Raw genomic sequence first — 16,128 nt, 5'->3', positions numbered from 1 at the left:
AGTTGCAGAGAGCAGGAATCATAGAATCAGTCAGGGTTGGAAGGGACCAGAAGGATCTCCTAGTTCCAACCCCCCTGCCATGGGCAGGGACAGCCCACACTAGATCAGGGCTCCCCAAGAAGGTCTCCCCTGAGCCTCCTCCTCTCCAGGCTAAGCAACCCCAGCTCCCTCAGCCTCTCCTCCCAGGGCTGTGCTCCAGACCCCTCCCCAGCTTTGTTGCCCTTCTCTGGACACCTTCCAGCAGCTCAACTAAACTGAGGAGCCCAGAACTGGACCCAGGACTCCAGGTGTGGCCTGAGCAGTGCTGAGCACAGGGCAGGATGAGCTCCCTGCTCCTGCTGGCCACACTTCCTGCTGCAGGCCAGGCTGCCCTTGGCCTTCTTGGCCTGCTGGGCACACCCCTGCCAGGGCACCACCACTTCACACCTCAGGTGAAACCTCCCCCAGCAGGCTGGGGAAGCCCAGAAGTGCTGCTGAAGTGCTTGGGAGAGTCAGGAAAGTGCAGCCTGAAGCATGGAGGCTGCTGCAGGAAGGCTTTGGTCTGTGTGCTGAGGCTGGAGGACTCTTACCCTATGAGCCCAGCAGCACAGGCCACCACCCCATCAGTGTGATCTGCATCTCCAGCAATGTGGTCAATGTAAGACAGAATGAATTCCACTCTGGGCTGCACCAGCATCACATCAGCTGCAAGAGAGGAGAGAGGTTGCTCACAGCAGGGTGGGGACACAGCTCCTGGGCCTCCAAGAGGCAGCCCAGCAGAGCCACAGGCTGCTCCCACAGGAAGGCTCTGAGATAGGGAAGGGAAAATGCTGCCAGAGGAACACTTAGAGGGCTCCAGCCCCTTCCCCTGCTCCTGGCAGGAGACTTAGGGAACCATGAAGGTTGGAAGAGAACCCCCCCCCCAAGGCCCCCACCCCCACTGAACCATGCTCCCAAGAGGCTGTTTGCTGCCACACAGAAGGGAATGGGCAAGGAGGAGCCCCTGGATGGGACACCCCCCACGGAGCAGCTCCCCCAGGCAGAGCTCCTCCTGCCTCCCCCTCTGCCCCTTCAGGCCTGGACCAACTGTGCCTGGCCACAACAGCCCCTCAGGGTTGATGGGGTTGGAGAAGCCCTCCAGGACCACCAACCCTACAGCCCCTCAGAGCTGATGGGTTGGAGAAGCCCTCCAGGACCACCAACTGCCCCTCAGAGCTGACTGGGTTGGAGAAGCCCTCCAAGACCACCAACCCAACCCCACCAGGGCCATCAAAGCACCTCCCCAGGTGCCACAGCCACACATTTCTTGAGCACCTCCAGGGATGGGAACTCCACCACCTCCTTGGGCAGCCTGGTTCCAATGCAGGCCAGAAATTGCTCCTCATGTCCAAGCTAAACCTTCCCCTGATGCAGCCTGAGGCCATTCCCTCGTGCCCAGGGGGAGAGGGGAGAGGGACTCACGGTGAACATTCTCTTGGTCTCCCTTCAGGCCCTGGACGATGCCAGTGTAGGCTTCCAGGCAGCCCTCCCTCAGCTCATTCAGGTAGTCCACCATGTCATAGTCAGACTGCAAGGGGACACAGAGGTGGTCAGCAGTGCCCTGAGCAGGGCTCTGGGGCCTCCCTTTCCCTCCTCCCCTCCTGAGGCAGGGAGGGGCAGGTGGCAGCCCCCAGCTCACCTTGTCCACCTGGGCCTGGGAGGCCTGCTGCAGGGTGTTGAGGACAACCTCCAGGTACTTCTTGAACTCTCCCCCAATGGCCAGGGCAATGTCCCCAAAGACAGAGAGGATCTGAGGCTTCACAGACCTATGGACATTCTCATTCTGCAAAGAGAGGGCAGCAGGCTCAGCTCCAGCTCCTGCAGCAGGGCTGGGCAGCAGCCAAGGAAGGAAGCCTGGAAGGGACCTTGAGAGGCCTCCAGGGTCAGGGGACTGAGCTCCACAGGGACTGAGCTCCACAGGGCCTGAGCTCCACAGGGCCTGAGCTCCACAGGGACTGAGCTCCACAGGGACTGAGCTCCACAGGGACTGAGCCTGAAGCAGTTTGAGGTTTCTGTGAGCCTCTTTGAAGGGATCCTAGAATGCCCTGGGCAGCCTGGGCCAGGCCCTGACAACCCTTTCAGGGTAGAAGTTGTTCCTCTTGTCCAACCCAGACCTGCCCTGGGGCAGCTGGAGGCTGTTTGCTCTGGTCCTGTCAGCACTGAGGGCTGCAGGGGTTCATCTCCAACACCTTTCTTCTCCTTTCACACAGGAGGCTCTGCTCAGGGCCTCACCAGAGCCACCCAGCTGCAAAGGAACTGCCCCAGAGTGGCTCAGGCTGGGAGGGACCTCAGGGATCATCTCCTCCAACCTCCTGCCATGCCCAGGGACAGCTCTCAGCTGCTCAGGGCCTCACCCAGCCTGGTCTGGAACACCCCCAGGCAGGAGGCAGCCACAGCCTCCCTGGGCAGCCTGGGCCAGAGCCTCAGCAGCCTCACACTGAGGAACTCCTCAGCTCCCCTCTGCCCCTGCTCTGCCTCAGCTCCAAACCCTTCCCCCTGGGGCTGTCTCAGAACCCCTCAGCAGAAGTCTCTCTGCAGCCTTCCTGCAGGATCCCTTCAGCAGCTCTGAGCTCCCCCTGGAGCCTTCTCCCCTGCAGGCTGCCCAGCCCCAGCTCCCTCAGCCTGAGCTCCCAGCAGAGCTGCCCCAGCCCTGGGCTCCTCCCTGTGGCCTCCTCTGGCAGCTCTGTGTCCTGCTGCTGGGGAGAGCAGAGCTGGAGGCAGGAGTGGAGGGGAGGGCCAGGCCAAAGCCATTTCCTGGCCATGCAAACCCTTCCCCCCCCACTTCCCCCTCCCCCCCCAATCAATCTGGGTTTGCCTCCATCCAGCAAAGCCAAATAGTTGTCAAGCAGGAGATGTGCAGAGCCAGCCTAACACTTCTGCTTCTCCCACCTCCCACTTCCCTCCCAGCCTGGAAGCCAACTGTTACTAACCAGCTAATGAGGAGGTAAACACTCACCCCCAAGTTCTCCAGGAGCAGCTGCATCACCTCATCACAGAAAGGCAGGATGTTGGACTGCAGGGCCCTGCACAAGTCCCCAACCAGGCCCACTGTGGCCAGGCAGACCTGCAGAGAGAGCAGCAGAGGGCCCCCACCCGGTGACTCAGGCCCCCCCCAGCTCCCAGCTGCAGCCTGCAGGCACCTCAGCCCTGCTGGAGGCCGACGAGCCCTGCTGGAGGCTGCTCAGCCCTGCTGGAGGCTGCCCAGCCCCACTGGAGCCTGCCCAGGCCTGCTCAGCCCTGCCCAGCCCCACCACAGCCTGCCCAGCCCTGCCCAGCCCTGCTCAGCCCTGCTCAGCCCTGCCCAGCCCTGCCCAGCCCTGCCCAGCCCTGCTCAGCCCTGCTCAGCCCTGCCCAGCCCTGCCGCAGCCTGCCCAGCCCTGCCCAGCCCTGCCCAGCCCTGCTCAGCCCTGCCGCAGCCTGCCCAGCCCTGCCCAGCCCCACTGGAGCCTGCTCAGCCCTGCCCAGCCCTGCCCAGCCCTGCCCAGCCCCACTGGAGCCTGCCCAGCCCCACTGGAGCCTGCCCAGCCCCACTGGAGCCTGCCCAGCCCTGCCCAGCCCCACCGGAGCCTGCCCAGCCCTGCCCAGCCCTGCCGCAGCCTGCCCAGCCCTGCCCAGCCCTGCCCAGCCCTGCCGCAGCCTGCCCAGCCCTGCCCAGCCCTGCCGCAGCCTGCCCAGCCCTGCCCAGCCCTGCCGCAGCCTGCCCAGCCCTGCCCAGCCCTGCTCAGCCCCACTGGAGCCTGCCACAGCCTGCCCAGCCCTGCCCAGCCCTGCTCAACCCTGCCCAGCCCTGCCCAACCCTGCTCAGCCCTGCCCAGCCCTGCCCAGCCCTGCCGCAGCCTGCCCAGCCCTGCCCAGCCCTGCATCAGCCTGCCCAGCCCTGCCCAGCCCTGCCCAGCCCCGCCGCAACCTGCCCAGCCCTGCCGCAGCCTGCCCAGCCCTGCCCAGCCCTGCATCAGCCTGCCCAGCCCTGCCCAGCCCTGCTCAGCCCTGCCCAGCCCTGCCCAGCCCTGCCCAGCCCCGCCGCAACCTGCCCAGCCCTGCCACAGCCTGCCCAGCCCTGCCCAGCCCTGCTCAACCCTGCCCAGCCCTGCCCAACCCTGCCCAGCCCTGCCGCAGCCTGCCCAGCCCTGCTCAGCCCTGCCCAGCCCTGCCGCAGCCTGCCCAGCCCTGCCGCAGCCTGCCCAGCCCTGCCCAGCCCTGCCGCAGCCTGCCCAGCCCTGCCGCAGCCTGCCCAGCCCTGCCCAGCCCTGCCGCAGCCTGCCCAGCCCTGCCCAGCCCTGCCCAGCCCTGCCCAGCCCTGCCGCAGCCTGCCCAGCCCTGCCCAGCCCTGCCGCAGCCTGCCCAGCCCTGCCCAGCCCTGCCACAGCCTGCCCAGCCCTGCTCAGCCCTGCCACAGCCTGCCCAGCCCTGCCCAGCCCTGCCCAGCCCCGCCGCAGCCTGCCCAGCCCTGCCGCAGCCTGCCCAGCCCTGCCACAGCCTGCCCAGCCCTGCTCAGCCCTGCCCAGCCCTGCCCAGCCCTGCCACAGCCTGCCCAGCCCTGCTCAGCCCTGCCCAGCCCTGCCTAGCCCTGCCCAGCCCTGCTCAGCCCTGCCACAGCCTGCCCAGCCCTGCCCAGCCCCGCCGCAGCCTGCCCAGCCCTGCCGCAGCCTGCCCAGCCCTGCCCAGCCCTGCCGCAGCCTGCCCAGCCCTGCCCAGCCCTGCCCAGCCCTGCCGCAGCCTGCCCAGCCCTGCCCAGCCCTGCCACAGCCTGCCCAGCCCTGCTCAGCCCTGCCCAGCCCTGCCCAGCCCTGCCACAGCCTGCCCAGCCCTGCCCAGCCCTGCTCAGCCCTGCCCAGCCCTGCCTAGCCCTGCCCAGCCCTGCTCAGCCCTGCCACAGCCTGCCCAGCCCTGCCCAGCCCTGCCCAGCCCCGCCGCAGCCTGCCCAGCCCTGCCGCAGCCTGCCCAGCCCTGCCCAGCCCTGCCGCAGCCTGCCCAGCCCTGCCCAGCCCTGCCCAGCCCCACCACAGCCTGCCCAGCCCTGCCTGAGCCCCTCCTGGAGGCTCCCAGCCAGCAGCAGCCTCTGCTCAGCAAGGCCAAGCAGGACAGGGCCCAGCCAAGGAGGTTCTGCTGCCCAACACAACACTCTGAGGCCATCGAAGGCCAGGGGGCTCCAAGCTTGCTCCCAAGGGCCAAATGCTTGGGGTCTCCAAGGGCCACAAGCTGGGGGGATCCTCATAAGCCACAAGCTGGGGGGGTGTGTCCCATGAACCACAAGCTGGGGGCCCCCCAAGGAGCACAAGGTGAAGAGGGGGTCCCCAAGGGCCCCCAACTGCAGGGGGAAGGGGAGCTCCCCAGCTGCACTCCTGCTGGGCTCAAGAGCTGTGAGCTCCCTCAGCAGGAGGGCACCCAGGGGGCTGCCAGCTCTGCTCCTTACCTGGTACTCAGCATAGTTCTTGAGGCCAATGCCCAGGAAGGGTTTGAAGGCATCCATGTACTTCAGGAACTCCCCACCTAGGACTGGGCATGGGAAGGAGCAGTCAGGCAAAGGGAAACCCAACCCCAACCCCCAGCCCCGCTCCAGGAGGAGGCAAAACCAGAGCAGGAAGCCAAGCAGCCTGCAGGGCAGCACTGACCTTCCACCAGGGTGCCCACAGCCATCAGGGCATCCTCCTGCACCACCCCTGAGCCTGCTGTGCTCTGAAACATCCTCAGCAGGGAAGCCATCACCACATCAGAGATCTGCAGAGCATCCTGGTGCTGGACCTTCCTTAGGACGTTCTGAGGGGGTGGGGAAAGGAGGGAGAAAGATTTGGTCACTGCCTGCAGCAGCCTCAGAAGGGGCTGGGGGGGAAGGGAGCTCCCAGCTCAGCCAGGTCCAACCTCCCCTTGCCAGGGGCAGGGACAGCTCCCACCAGCCCAAGGCCTCATCCAGCCTGGCCCTGAACACCTCCAGGCAGGAGGCAGCCACAGCCTCCCCTGGGCAACCTGTGCCAGGCTCTCCCCAGCCTCACTCTCAACAATCTCTTCCTCATCTCCACTCTCAGTCTCCCCTCTCCCACCTCAAAGCCCTTGGTCCTCATCCTGTCCCTCCCAGCCCTTGTCCAGAGTCCCTGCCCAGCTCTCCTGGAGCCCTTCAGCTACTGCAAGGCTGCTCTGAGCTCTCCCTGGAGCCCTCTGCACAGCCCCAACTCTCCCAGCCTGGCCCCACAGGGGAGGTTCTGCAGCCCCAAGGCCTCCTGGCGTGCTGAGGGTGGGGTGGGGGCACCAGAACTGGAGGCAGTGCTGCAGGTGGAGGTGTCAGAGGGGAGAGGGAGGGAGCCTGAGCCAGCTCCACATGCTGGTGAGCACAGTGAGCTGCTGCAGAAGGGAGCTGCTGGCTGCAGCAGGGGGAAAATGCTTTGTCAGGAGCAGTGCAAAGCCTCTGCTTCAGCTCAGCTGCATTCCAGCCCCGAGCTGAACTTCCCTTTCCTGCTGCCTGGGCTGCTTGTAAGCTGGTTGGTGAATGGGGACCTGCTCACATTTGTCCCTTCCCTTTCTTTCTCTCTCTCCCCTTTTTTTCCCCCCCCTCCCAATCACAGCAATGTGACCACAGCCTCCTGCTGCCAAGTCCTGGCTGCACAGCAGCTTTGCTCCTCAAAAGCACAGAATGAGACCTTCAGAAGTGCTGGGGAGCAAGAGCAAGCAGGTCCCTCCCTGCCTGCAACTCAACCTCTCCTGCCCTGGAGGAGGGGAGAAGAGATTCACACAGCCCAGGCTGCACCTTGACTGCTGGGGTCAGGTTTGGGGCTCCAAGGGCTCTCAGGAGGCCCAGAGAAGGGCAACAAAAGTGGGGAAGGGTCTGAAGAGCAGCAGCTGAGGGGGCTGGGGGTGTTCAGCCCAGGGGAAGAAGAGGCTGAGGAGAGACCTCCTTGCTCTCCCCAGCTCCCTGAGGGGAGGCTGGAGCAAGGTGGGGGTTGGGCTCTTCTGCCCTGGGCTGCATCAGAGGTGGTTCTGCCTCCCTGCTCTGCTGAGGCCTCACCTGCAGCACTGTGTCCAGCTCTGGGACCCCCAGCACAAGGACATGGACCTGCTGGAGAGGGTCTAGAGGAGGCCAGGAAGAGGATCAGAGGCTGGAGCAGCTCTGCTGTGGGGACAGGCTGGGAGACCTGGAGCTGTGCAGGGCTGGAGGGGAGAAGGCTCCAGGGAGACCTCAGAGCTGCATTTCAGGGTCTGCAGGGGAGCTGCAGGCAGGCTGGGGAGGGACTGCTCAGGAGGGACTGGAGGAAGCTCTTGACAATGAAGGCCTTGAGGCACAGGCTGCCCAGGGAGGTGCTGGAGCTCAGCTCCAGCCCTGCAGACACTCAAGGTCAGGTCTGCTGTGGCCCTGGGCAGCCTGCTCTGGCTGGAGGGGTCCCTGCAGGGGACTTGGACAAGATGCCCTTGGAGGCTCCCTTCCAGCCCAGTGCAGTCTGTCCTGAGGGCTCCAAGGCAGCAGCTGCTGCTGAGGGGACAGCAGAGAGAGCAAAGCTTCACCACCCAGCCCCACCTGCCTCAGAGGCTGCTCCTGACCCTCCTGAGGAGCTTGTTCTGGGGGAGGGGGGGTGGAAATGTGGCTGCTTTCAAGTAGGCTTGGCAGGAGCAAGCAAGGAGCTGCCATGTCCCAGCCCTCCAAGCCTGCCCCTGCCCAGCCTGCTTCATTTCAAGGCCATTCAGTGCATCCTAATCAGGGCCAGCTGAAACAACACCAACCACAAGAGGCAGAGGAAGGGATTAAAGGCATGATGAAGGCTTTGTTTCCCTCCCCCCTGTCTGTGGCAACCAAAGGGAGGATTCTGTACCAGCAGCAGCAGCCTGGCAGCACAGCACAGCCACTGCTCTCTCTTCACACTGCCCTCAATTTCCCAACCCAGCTCTCTGCTGGAGCCTTCTGAACCTTGCATCCCCTCCCCCACTTCAGCTGGGACATCAGAACCCTGTTTTCCTCCTTCACATCTCATCAACAGCATCAAGGCTGCATCCTCAGGGCACAGAAAGGCCTCCAAAGGCCAGAAGCACCGAGGAGAGGAGACAGGAACCTACCTGGAGAGTAGCACAAAGCAGAGACTGAAGATCATTGAACTGGATCCTGTCAGAAGTGCTCTGGATGTGAGACTGGAAAAGAACAGAGGCCAGGAGTGAAAAGGCTGCAGCCACATCCAGGGAGAGCCAGGAGGCAGCCATGGAATTGTCTGGGTTGGAAAAGGCCTCTCAGAGCATCAAGTCCAAACCATTAACCCAACCCTACCAAGGCCTCAGCACCACAGCTCTGTGGGTTTGAGCCCAAACCACTGCCCTGGGCAGCCTGGGCCAGGCCCTGACAACCCTTTCAGGGTAGAAGTTGTTCCTCTTGTCCAACCCAGACCTGCCCTGGGGCAGCTGGAGGCTGTTTGCTCTGGTCCTGTCAGCACTGAGGGCTGCAGGGGTTCATCTCCAACACCTTTCTTCTCCTTTCACACAGGAGGCTCTGCTCAGGGCCTCACCAGAGCCACCCAGCTGCAAAGGAACTGCCCCAGAGTGGCTCAGGCTGGGAGGGACCTCAGGGATCATCTCCTCCAACCTCCTGCCATGCCCAGGGACAGCTCTCAGCTGCTCAAGGCCTCACCCAGTCTGGTCTGGAACACCCCCAGGCAGGAGGCAGCCTGGGCCAGAGCCTCAGCAGCCTCCCACTCAACAACTTCTTCCTCAGCTCCACTCTGCCCCTGCTCTGCCTCAGCTCCAAACCCTCCCCCCTGGGGCTGGCTCCAGACCCCCTCAGCAGAAGTCTCTCTGCAGCCTTCCTGCAGGATCCCTTCAGCAGCTCTGAGCTCCCCCTGGAGCCTTCTCCCCTGCAGGCTGCCCAGCCCCAGCTCCCTCAGCCTGAGCTCCCAGCAGAGCTGCCCCAGCCCTGGGCTCTCCTCTCCATCAGATGAACCAACCCAGCACAGGCAGCACCAGACCCAGCTCCTGGCACCTCAGAGGTCTCAGACTGAGGGTTTTCCCCCCCCCTCACCTCCATCTGCAGCACTTGCTGCAGTCTCTCCATGATGACCAGAGTGGTCTTCTGCACAGCAGGGTAGCAATCCTTGGCACTGTTCTTCACTATCTCCATCAGGGACTCATAAGCAGAGCTCCTCAGGTTGTTCTGGTGGCCATCAGGTCTGCAAGGGAAGAGGTTTATGTACAGCTCCCAGGGGCAGGCTGGGTGCTGGGCAGCAGAGCAGGGGAGAAAAACAAAGCTCAGTTTCAGGGCTGTGCCTCCTGCAGTCCTGCATCCCAAAGCCAGGGCAGTCCATGGAAGTTGGGAAGCTACTTTTGGAAGCCTTTATGCCCCCACTGTGAATCATTTCCACCCTCTTACATCTGCAACCAGAGTGGGCTGCTCAGAGCCTCATCAGGATGACCTCCAGGGCTCAGCAGCATCCTCCAGGGTGGTTTTACCCTGCCTGGGAGACCACAGAATGGGTTGGGAGCTTTAAAGGTGACCTAATCCAACCCTCCTGCACTCTGCAGGGACATCTGCAACCAGATTGGGCTGCTCAGAGCCTCATCAGGATGACCTCCAGAGGTGAGCAGCATCCTCCAGGGTGACCATAGAATAGGTTGGGACCTTTAAGGGTGACCTAATCCAACCCTCCTGCAGTCACCAGGACATCTGCAACCAGATTGGGCTGCTCAGAGCCTCATCAGGATGACCTCCAGAGGCCAGCAGCATCCTCCAGGGTGGTTTTACCCTGCCTAGAAGGAGATCTGAGTCACAGCATGGTTTGGGTTGGAAAGGACCTTAAAGGTCCAATCCCCCCCTGCAGTCAGCAGGGACATCTCCAGGCAGGGCCACCCACACCCTCCCTGAGCAACCTGCTCCAGATGGGGATAAAAGCCCTGGGGAGTGATCCTGGGTGAGGCTTTCTTCCTGGGGATTGGCATTTGGTAGCCCAGGAAGATGCAGAGCCCTGCTCCTGGGCAGCAGCACTCAGCTCTGAGGCTGCCAAGGAAGAGCTCTCCCAGCCTGCAGAAAGCAAAGAGCATCTCTGGTGCAAGAGCTGAAGCTGGACTGCTGCTGCAGGGTTACCTATCTGCAGTCTCCAGAAGCTTCTGAACTATCAACTCAAAGGAAGAAGACAAGCAGTAGGTTGCTGGCTCCTCCTGATCATCAGCTACATCTGCAGCTTCATAGGCAGCTTCAGCAAGACTGGAGAAGGCCTGGAACACACAAGAGGCAGTGCTGGGGCTCAGCTGAGCTCACCCCCAAACCCCCAAGCACAGCTTCTCACAAGTGGAACCACACCAAACCCTCCTCCCCCCCCCTGCCCCCAGCAGCTTCCTCCTCCTGTCCAACCTGAGCCTCCCCTGGTGCACCCTGAGGCCATTTTCCTTTCTCCTCTCACAGGAGAGCCAGAAGACAAATCCTTCCCTGCCTGTGGGAGCTGATTTGTCACTCAGACAGTCACAGGATGGGTTGGGTTGGAAGGGAGCTTCAAGAGCAGGCAGTTCCAACCCCCCCAAGCCATGGGCAGGGACCCCTCCCACCAGCCCAGGCTGCTCAAGGCCTCACCCAGCCTGGCCTTCAACACCTCCCTGGGCAGCCTGTTCCAACCCCTGACCACTCTTGCAGGCCAGCAACTCTTCTTCAAACCCAATCTAAGCCTCCCCTGGTTATTCCCCTCCCCACCTCCCCTTGAATTCTTCCTGGCAGAGCCACAAACCAGCCCTGAGCTGGCTTGAAGACTCAAGAGCAGTGCTGTGTGCTGCAGGACCAGGCCAGGAGCCACCCCTGAAACCCAGCTCAGGGTGCAAATACCTAGGTCTGTGTAGCTCCAGATCACAGAATGGCTCAGGGGGGAAGGGAGCTCAGAGCTCATCTCCTCCACCCCCCCTGCCATGGGCAGGGACAGCTCTCAGCCAGGCTCAGCTGCTCAGGGCCTCACCCAGCCTGGCCTGGAGCACCCTCAGGCAGGAGGCAGCCACAGCCTCCCTGGGCAGCCTGGGCCAGAGCCTCAGCAGCCTCACACTCAACAGCTTCTCCCTCAGCTCCCCTCTGCCCCTGCCCTGCCTCAGCTCCCCTCTGCCCCTGCCCTGCCTCAGCTCCCCTCTGCCCCTGCCCTGCCTCAGCTCCCCTCTGCCCCTGCCCTGCCTCAGCTCCCCTCTGCCCCTGCCCTGCCTCAGCTCCCCTCTGCCCCTGCCCTGCCTCAGCTCCCCTCTGCCCCTGCCCTGCCTCAGCTCCAAACCCTTCCCCCTGAGCCTGGCTCTGGACACCCTCAGCAGAAGTCTCTCTGCAGCCTTCCTGCAGGATCCCTCCAGGTCCTGGCAGGCAGCTCTGAGCTCCCCCTGGAGCCTTCTCCTCTGCTCCCTCAGCCTGTGCTCAGAGCAGAGCTGCTCCAGAGCCCTTGGACCATGCTTGTGGCTTCCCCTGGGCTCCCCTCCAGCAGCTCTGTGTCCCTCTGCTGCTGGGGAGAGCAGAGGGGAGGAGATGACCTCCCTGTGCTGCCAGAGGCCTCCCCCCCAGCAGCAAGGCTTGGGGATTGCCTTACCCAGCAGACATTGGAGGCCACCCTGGGCTCAGCACTCAGCCCCTCCATCAGGCACTGCAGCAGGGGGGCCAGGTAGATGTCGTTGATGGCAGCCTCAGGCAGCATCTCGCAGATCCTGCCCACGGTCCAGGCCGTTGTGTCTCGCACCACCACGCTGGGGTCCTTCATCAGCTCGATCAGGGTTGGCATGGCCTGGGGGAGGCACAGGCACAGCATCAGCCCCCAGAGCTCAGCCAGCCCACCCTCCTGCCACCCAGCACCTCCTGACAGCCTGACCATGGCTCCAAGGGCCACGTCCAAGCCCTTCCTGAGCACCCCCAGGGATGGGGACTCCACCACCCCCCTGGGCAGCACATCCCAAGGGCCAATTCCTCCTTCTGGGAAGAACTTTCTCCTCACCTCCAGCCTGAACCTCCCCTGGCACAGCTTGAGACTGTGTCCTCTTGTTTTGGTGCCTAGGAGAAGAGCCCAACCCTCACCTGGCTCCAACCTCCCTTCAGGGAGCTGGAGAGAGCAAGAAGGTCTCCCCTGAGCCTCTTCTGCAAGCTGATCACCCCCAGCTCCCTCAGCCTCTCCTCACAGACCCCTCCCCAGCCTCCTTGCCCTTCTCTGGACACATTCAGGTGTCTCAATGTCCCTTCTTAACCTGAGGAGCCCAGAACTGGAGGCAGGACTGAAGGTTAGAGGGGGTGAGGAGAGGCAGGAGGGAAGATGTGATCAGATGGGAAATGGATTTGGCACTGCTGAGGATGTTGGAGTCACAGAGCTGGAAGGGAGCTCAAGGCTCAGCCAGTTCCAACCCCCTGCCATGGGCAGGGACACCTCACACCACAGCAGGCTGCTCACAGCCACCTCCAGCCTGGCCTTGAACACCTCCAGGGATGGTTCTGCAGGAGCTACTGAGAGACTGGAGGCAGGAGGAGAGTCTGGCCCCAGAGAGGTCACTGCTCATGGTTTAAGGTACATGAAGTTGTTTCCCAGGGGTAAGACCTGAGGAACTGGAGGCAGGATCAGAGTGGTAAGGGTTGGAAGGGACCTCTGGAGCTCAGCCAGTCCAACCCTACCCTGCCCCCCAGCAGGGCACCCCCAGCAGCCTGCCCAGCAGCACAGTGCCCAGGGGGGGTTGGGAGCTCTGCACAACCTCTCTGGGCAGCCTGCTCCAGGCCTCCAGCAGCCTCACACCAAACAACTATCTCCTCCTGGGCTCCACTCTGTGCCCCTTGCCCTGTCCCTGGGCAGCACTGAGCAGAGCCTGGCCCCAGCCTCTTGCCCCCCAGCCTTCAGCTCTCACTGAGCACTGCTCAGCTCCCCTCTGGGGCTGCTCTTCCCCAGGCTCCACAGCCTCAGGAGCTCTGAAGCCTTTGCTCCTCACAAGAGAAGGCTCCCAGGCCCCTCAGAGGCTGAGCTCCCAGTGGGTCTCACCTGGATCACTAATGGTTTGAGCTGGTTTGGCTCTGGTCCTTCCAAAATGCTGCCAAAGGCCAGCACAGCTGCGTCCCTGTACCTCCAGTCCGGGTTCTTGATGTGCTCCTTGATGAAGGGCAGCACATGGGGCACAATGTCATCCTCACAGCAGGTGGCCAGCAGCATCAGGCAGACTCCTGCTGCCTTGCAGGGGTTCCAGTCATCATCATCATCATTCTCATCCTGGGAGAGGGGAGAACAGCACCAGGGTCAGTCTAGAGGGGGGGAAGAAAAAAGGCCCCAACCCTCCCAGCCCTCAGAGGCAGCAGCCTGAGGGATCTCCCCAGGGTGGGAGCTGCTCTGCAGAGAGGAATCCAGGGCTGGCAGCTGGGTGAGCTGCCCCTGCTGAGAGGCTGCTGCCCCTGCCCCTGCTGAGAGGCTGCTGCTGCCCCTGCCCCTGCTGAGAGGCTGCCCCTGCCCCTGCCCCTGCTGAGAGGCTGCTGCTGCCCCTGCTGAGAGGCTGCTGCTGCCCCTGCTGAGAGGCTGCTCCTGCCCCTGCCCCTGCTGAGAGGCTGCTCCTGCCCCTGCCCCTGCTGAGAGGCTGCTGCTGCTGCCCCTGCCCCTGCTGAGAGGCTGCTCCTGCCCCTGCCCCTGCTGAGAGGCTGCTCCTGCCCCTGCCCCTGCTGAGAGGCTGCTCCTGCCCCTGCCCCTGCTGAGAGGCTGCTCCTGCCCCTGCCCCTGCTGAGAGGCTGCTCCTGCCCCTGCCCCTGCTGAGAGGCTGCTGCTGCCCCTGCCCCTGCTGAGAGGCTGCTGCTGCCCCTGCCCCAGCCCAGCCCTTCCCTGCCCCTGCTGAGAGGCTGCTGCTGCCCCTGCCCAGCCTCCCCCTGCCCAGCCCCTCCCTGCCCCTGCCCAGCTGCTCCCTGCTGGGCTGAGGCTGCCAGCTGCTGCCTGCCACACCTACAGCAGCCTCACTCAGCTTGCACACTGCTTCCCCTCTCATCTTGCTCCAGATCCCCTCCCTTTGATCCAGGCCAGCAGCACAGAGTGGCCACTCCAGGCAGCTGAAGAGCTTCTTCCTCTTCCCCCTCCCTGTCAGCTCTGATCCCTTTGAAGCTCTCTACCTCTTGATTCTTTTATCTGCCCTGCTTGGAGGAGCACTTTGCAGCCTCCTGCAAGTTAACTCTCTGCACCCAGGCAGAGACATAAACCAAGGAAGCAATTCCCCTGGATGTGCCAAGGGCACCCAAAGTGGTTTCCCCCCCTCCCACCCCAGTTCCTTGCTGGCAGCCAAATGAACTCCATCCTGCATGGCTTCATTAACAGGCTTAGTGCCTAATTAGCCCTGCTGAAGCAAATGAGTCCATTCATTTTGATCAGGCTGGGAAGCTGAGGCCACACAAGTCCCTGGGAGGTGTTTAGGAGGTGCTAAACAAACATGGACTCCCCAGCTCAGGAAGCCAGGCCTTGGCTCTCCCATGATGCAGAGACTGCTTTCTGCTTCTCATTCCACAAGCAGCAGCCCAGCAGGGTCTGGGGGGTGGGAGGGACCCTCTGGAGCTCACCCAGTCCAACCCTACCCTGCCCCCCCAGCAGGGCACCCCCAGCAGCCTGCCCAGCAGCAGCACAGTGCCCAGGGGGGGTTGGGAGCTCTGCACAACCTCTCTGGGCAGCCTGCTCCAGGCCTCCAGCAGCCTCACACCAAACAACTTTCTCCTCCTGGGCTCCACTCTGTGCCCCTTGGCCTGTGCCTGGGCAGCACTCAGCAGAGCCTGGCCCCAGCCTCTTGCCCCCCCCCAGCCTTTAGCTCCTTGCTGAGCATTGCTCAGCTCCCCTCTGGGGCTGCTCCTCTCCAGGCTCTCAGCCTTTGCTCCTCACAGAGCTGCTCCAGGTCCTTCCTCCCCCTCACAGCCCCCACTGGGCTCTCTCCAGCAGCTCTCTGCCTCTCTTGAGCTGGGGGAGCCCCAAACTGCCCCCAGCCCTCCAGCTGTGGCCTCAGGAGGGCAAAGCAGCAGGGGAGGAGAAGCTCCCTCGGCCTCTCTCCCTCCTCACCATTTCACTGGGGCCACAGAAGCACTTCAGAAACCTCAACCCCAAGGAGGTGTGGAGAGAGCCCAGCATGAGGAGGACCCCAGAGGCAGTCTCCCAGTCTCAGCCCTTGAAATCCATGCATCATTCCCTCAGAGTGGTGCATGATGGCTCATCACAGACCAGGCACTGCTCTCAACCACCTCGGGAGGGGGGTGGGGGGACCCTGAAGCACCCCAGGAGGTGCCCAAGTCACCTCTGCAAGGCTGCAGGGGCCCCCAGGGACAACCTGCTGCTCCCTGACACCGCCCCAGGGTGGGTTTGGGTGGTGGTGGGGGGGAGGTGTGCAGCAGAGGGGTTTACCACTCACCTGTTTTGTTAAGGTCTGGGTTAGGATTGGGACCAAATATTGCAGTGCTCCCTTGGCATAAAATTTGCTGGTGTGCTCTGGAGGCCTTCCCTGCTCTGCTGCCTGGAAGAAAAGGTGACACAAAGCCATCAAAGACCAGAAATGCTTCCCAGGGGCTTAGAGAGCAGAGCAGGAGGCAACTCCCCAGAAGATAAAACCTCCTCTCTGGCCTTGTTTGGTTCTCCCTCCCCATCCTAAACCCAAACAAAGCAGCTCAAGGCCACCCTGAGCCAACCCCAGCTGCAATTTGTCACTCCAAAGCCAAATGATTTCTTCTGCTTCATTACCAACTGAGCCCCCCCCCAAAGACACCAACCCCAAAGAGAGCCTAGAGCCCAAACTAAACCTTTAATCCTTGGCTCTCCTCGAGGGGGGGTTTGGTTTAAGCCCCAACTCTATCTTCACCTTCATTTCAAAGCTGGCTGAGATGCATCTGGAGGCCTTCAAGGCTGAAGTGCTGATTTGCAGCTGGATGTGGGCAAGCAGCAGGCAGAACAATGTCCATCCCCCCCACAAGAAAGTTCATCTCCAGCCCCAAGGGATGGCCACAGACTGAGCAGCTGGACTGAGAGCCCAGAAGTGCAGACCCAGAAGTGATCTTTTCTGCTTCCCAGCCCAATGTTCAGCCCCAGAAGTGATCTTTTTCACTCCCAGCCCAAAGTTCAGACCCAGAAATGATCTTTTTCCCCTCCCAGCCCACAAGTTCAGCCCCAGAAATGATCATTCTTATTCCAGCCTGGAGTTTTAGAGCCCCTGAATCATGATTTT

The 16,128-nt window shown here is 62.8% G+C and overlaps 1 protein-coding gene across 1 annotated transcript in view; it reads right to left on the bottom strand.

Moving 5' to 3' along the window:
• LOC137460651 (importin subunit beta-1-like) overlaps positions 1-16,128 on the bottom strand; it is a 29,558-nt gene that overhangs the window by 5,513 nt on the left and 7,917 nt on the right. Inside the window, 12 exon segments of the mRNA XM_068170855.1 lie at positions 570-684; positions 1,441-1,546; positions 1,658-1,801; positions 2,975-3,082; positions 5,432-5,514; positions 5,631-5,775; positions 8,056-8,127; positions 9,005-9,152; positions 10,064-10,194; positions 11,523-11,714; positions 12,945-13,169; positions 15,322-15,479. Coding sequence (XP_068026956.1) covers positions 570-684; positions 1,441-1,546; positions 1,658-1,801; positions 2,975-3,082; positions 5,432-5,514; positions 5,631-5,775; positions 8,056-8,127; positions 9,005-9,152; positions 10,064-10,194; positions 11,523-11,714; positions 12,945-13,169; positions 15,322-15,479 — 1,627 coding nt within the window.

This window comes from Melanerpes formicivorus, unplaced genomic scaffold (assembly GCF_026170545.1).
Source record: "Melanerpes formicivorus ecotype bairdi unplaced genomic scaffold, bMelFor1.0.p_v2 SCAF_685, whole genome shotgun sequence".
NCBI classification, from domain to species: domain Eukaryota; kingdom Metazoa; phylum Chordata; class Aves; order Piciformes; family Picidae; genus Melanerpes; species Melanerpes formicivorus.
This window is presented reverse-complemented; position numbering and strand designations above follow the sequence as displayed.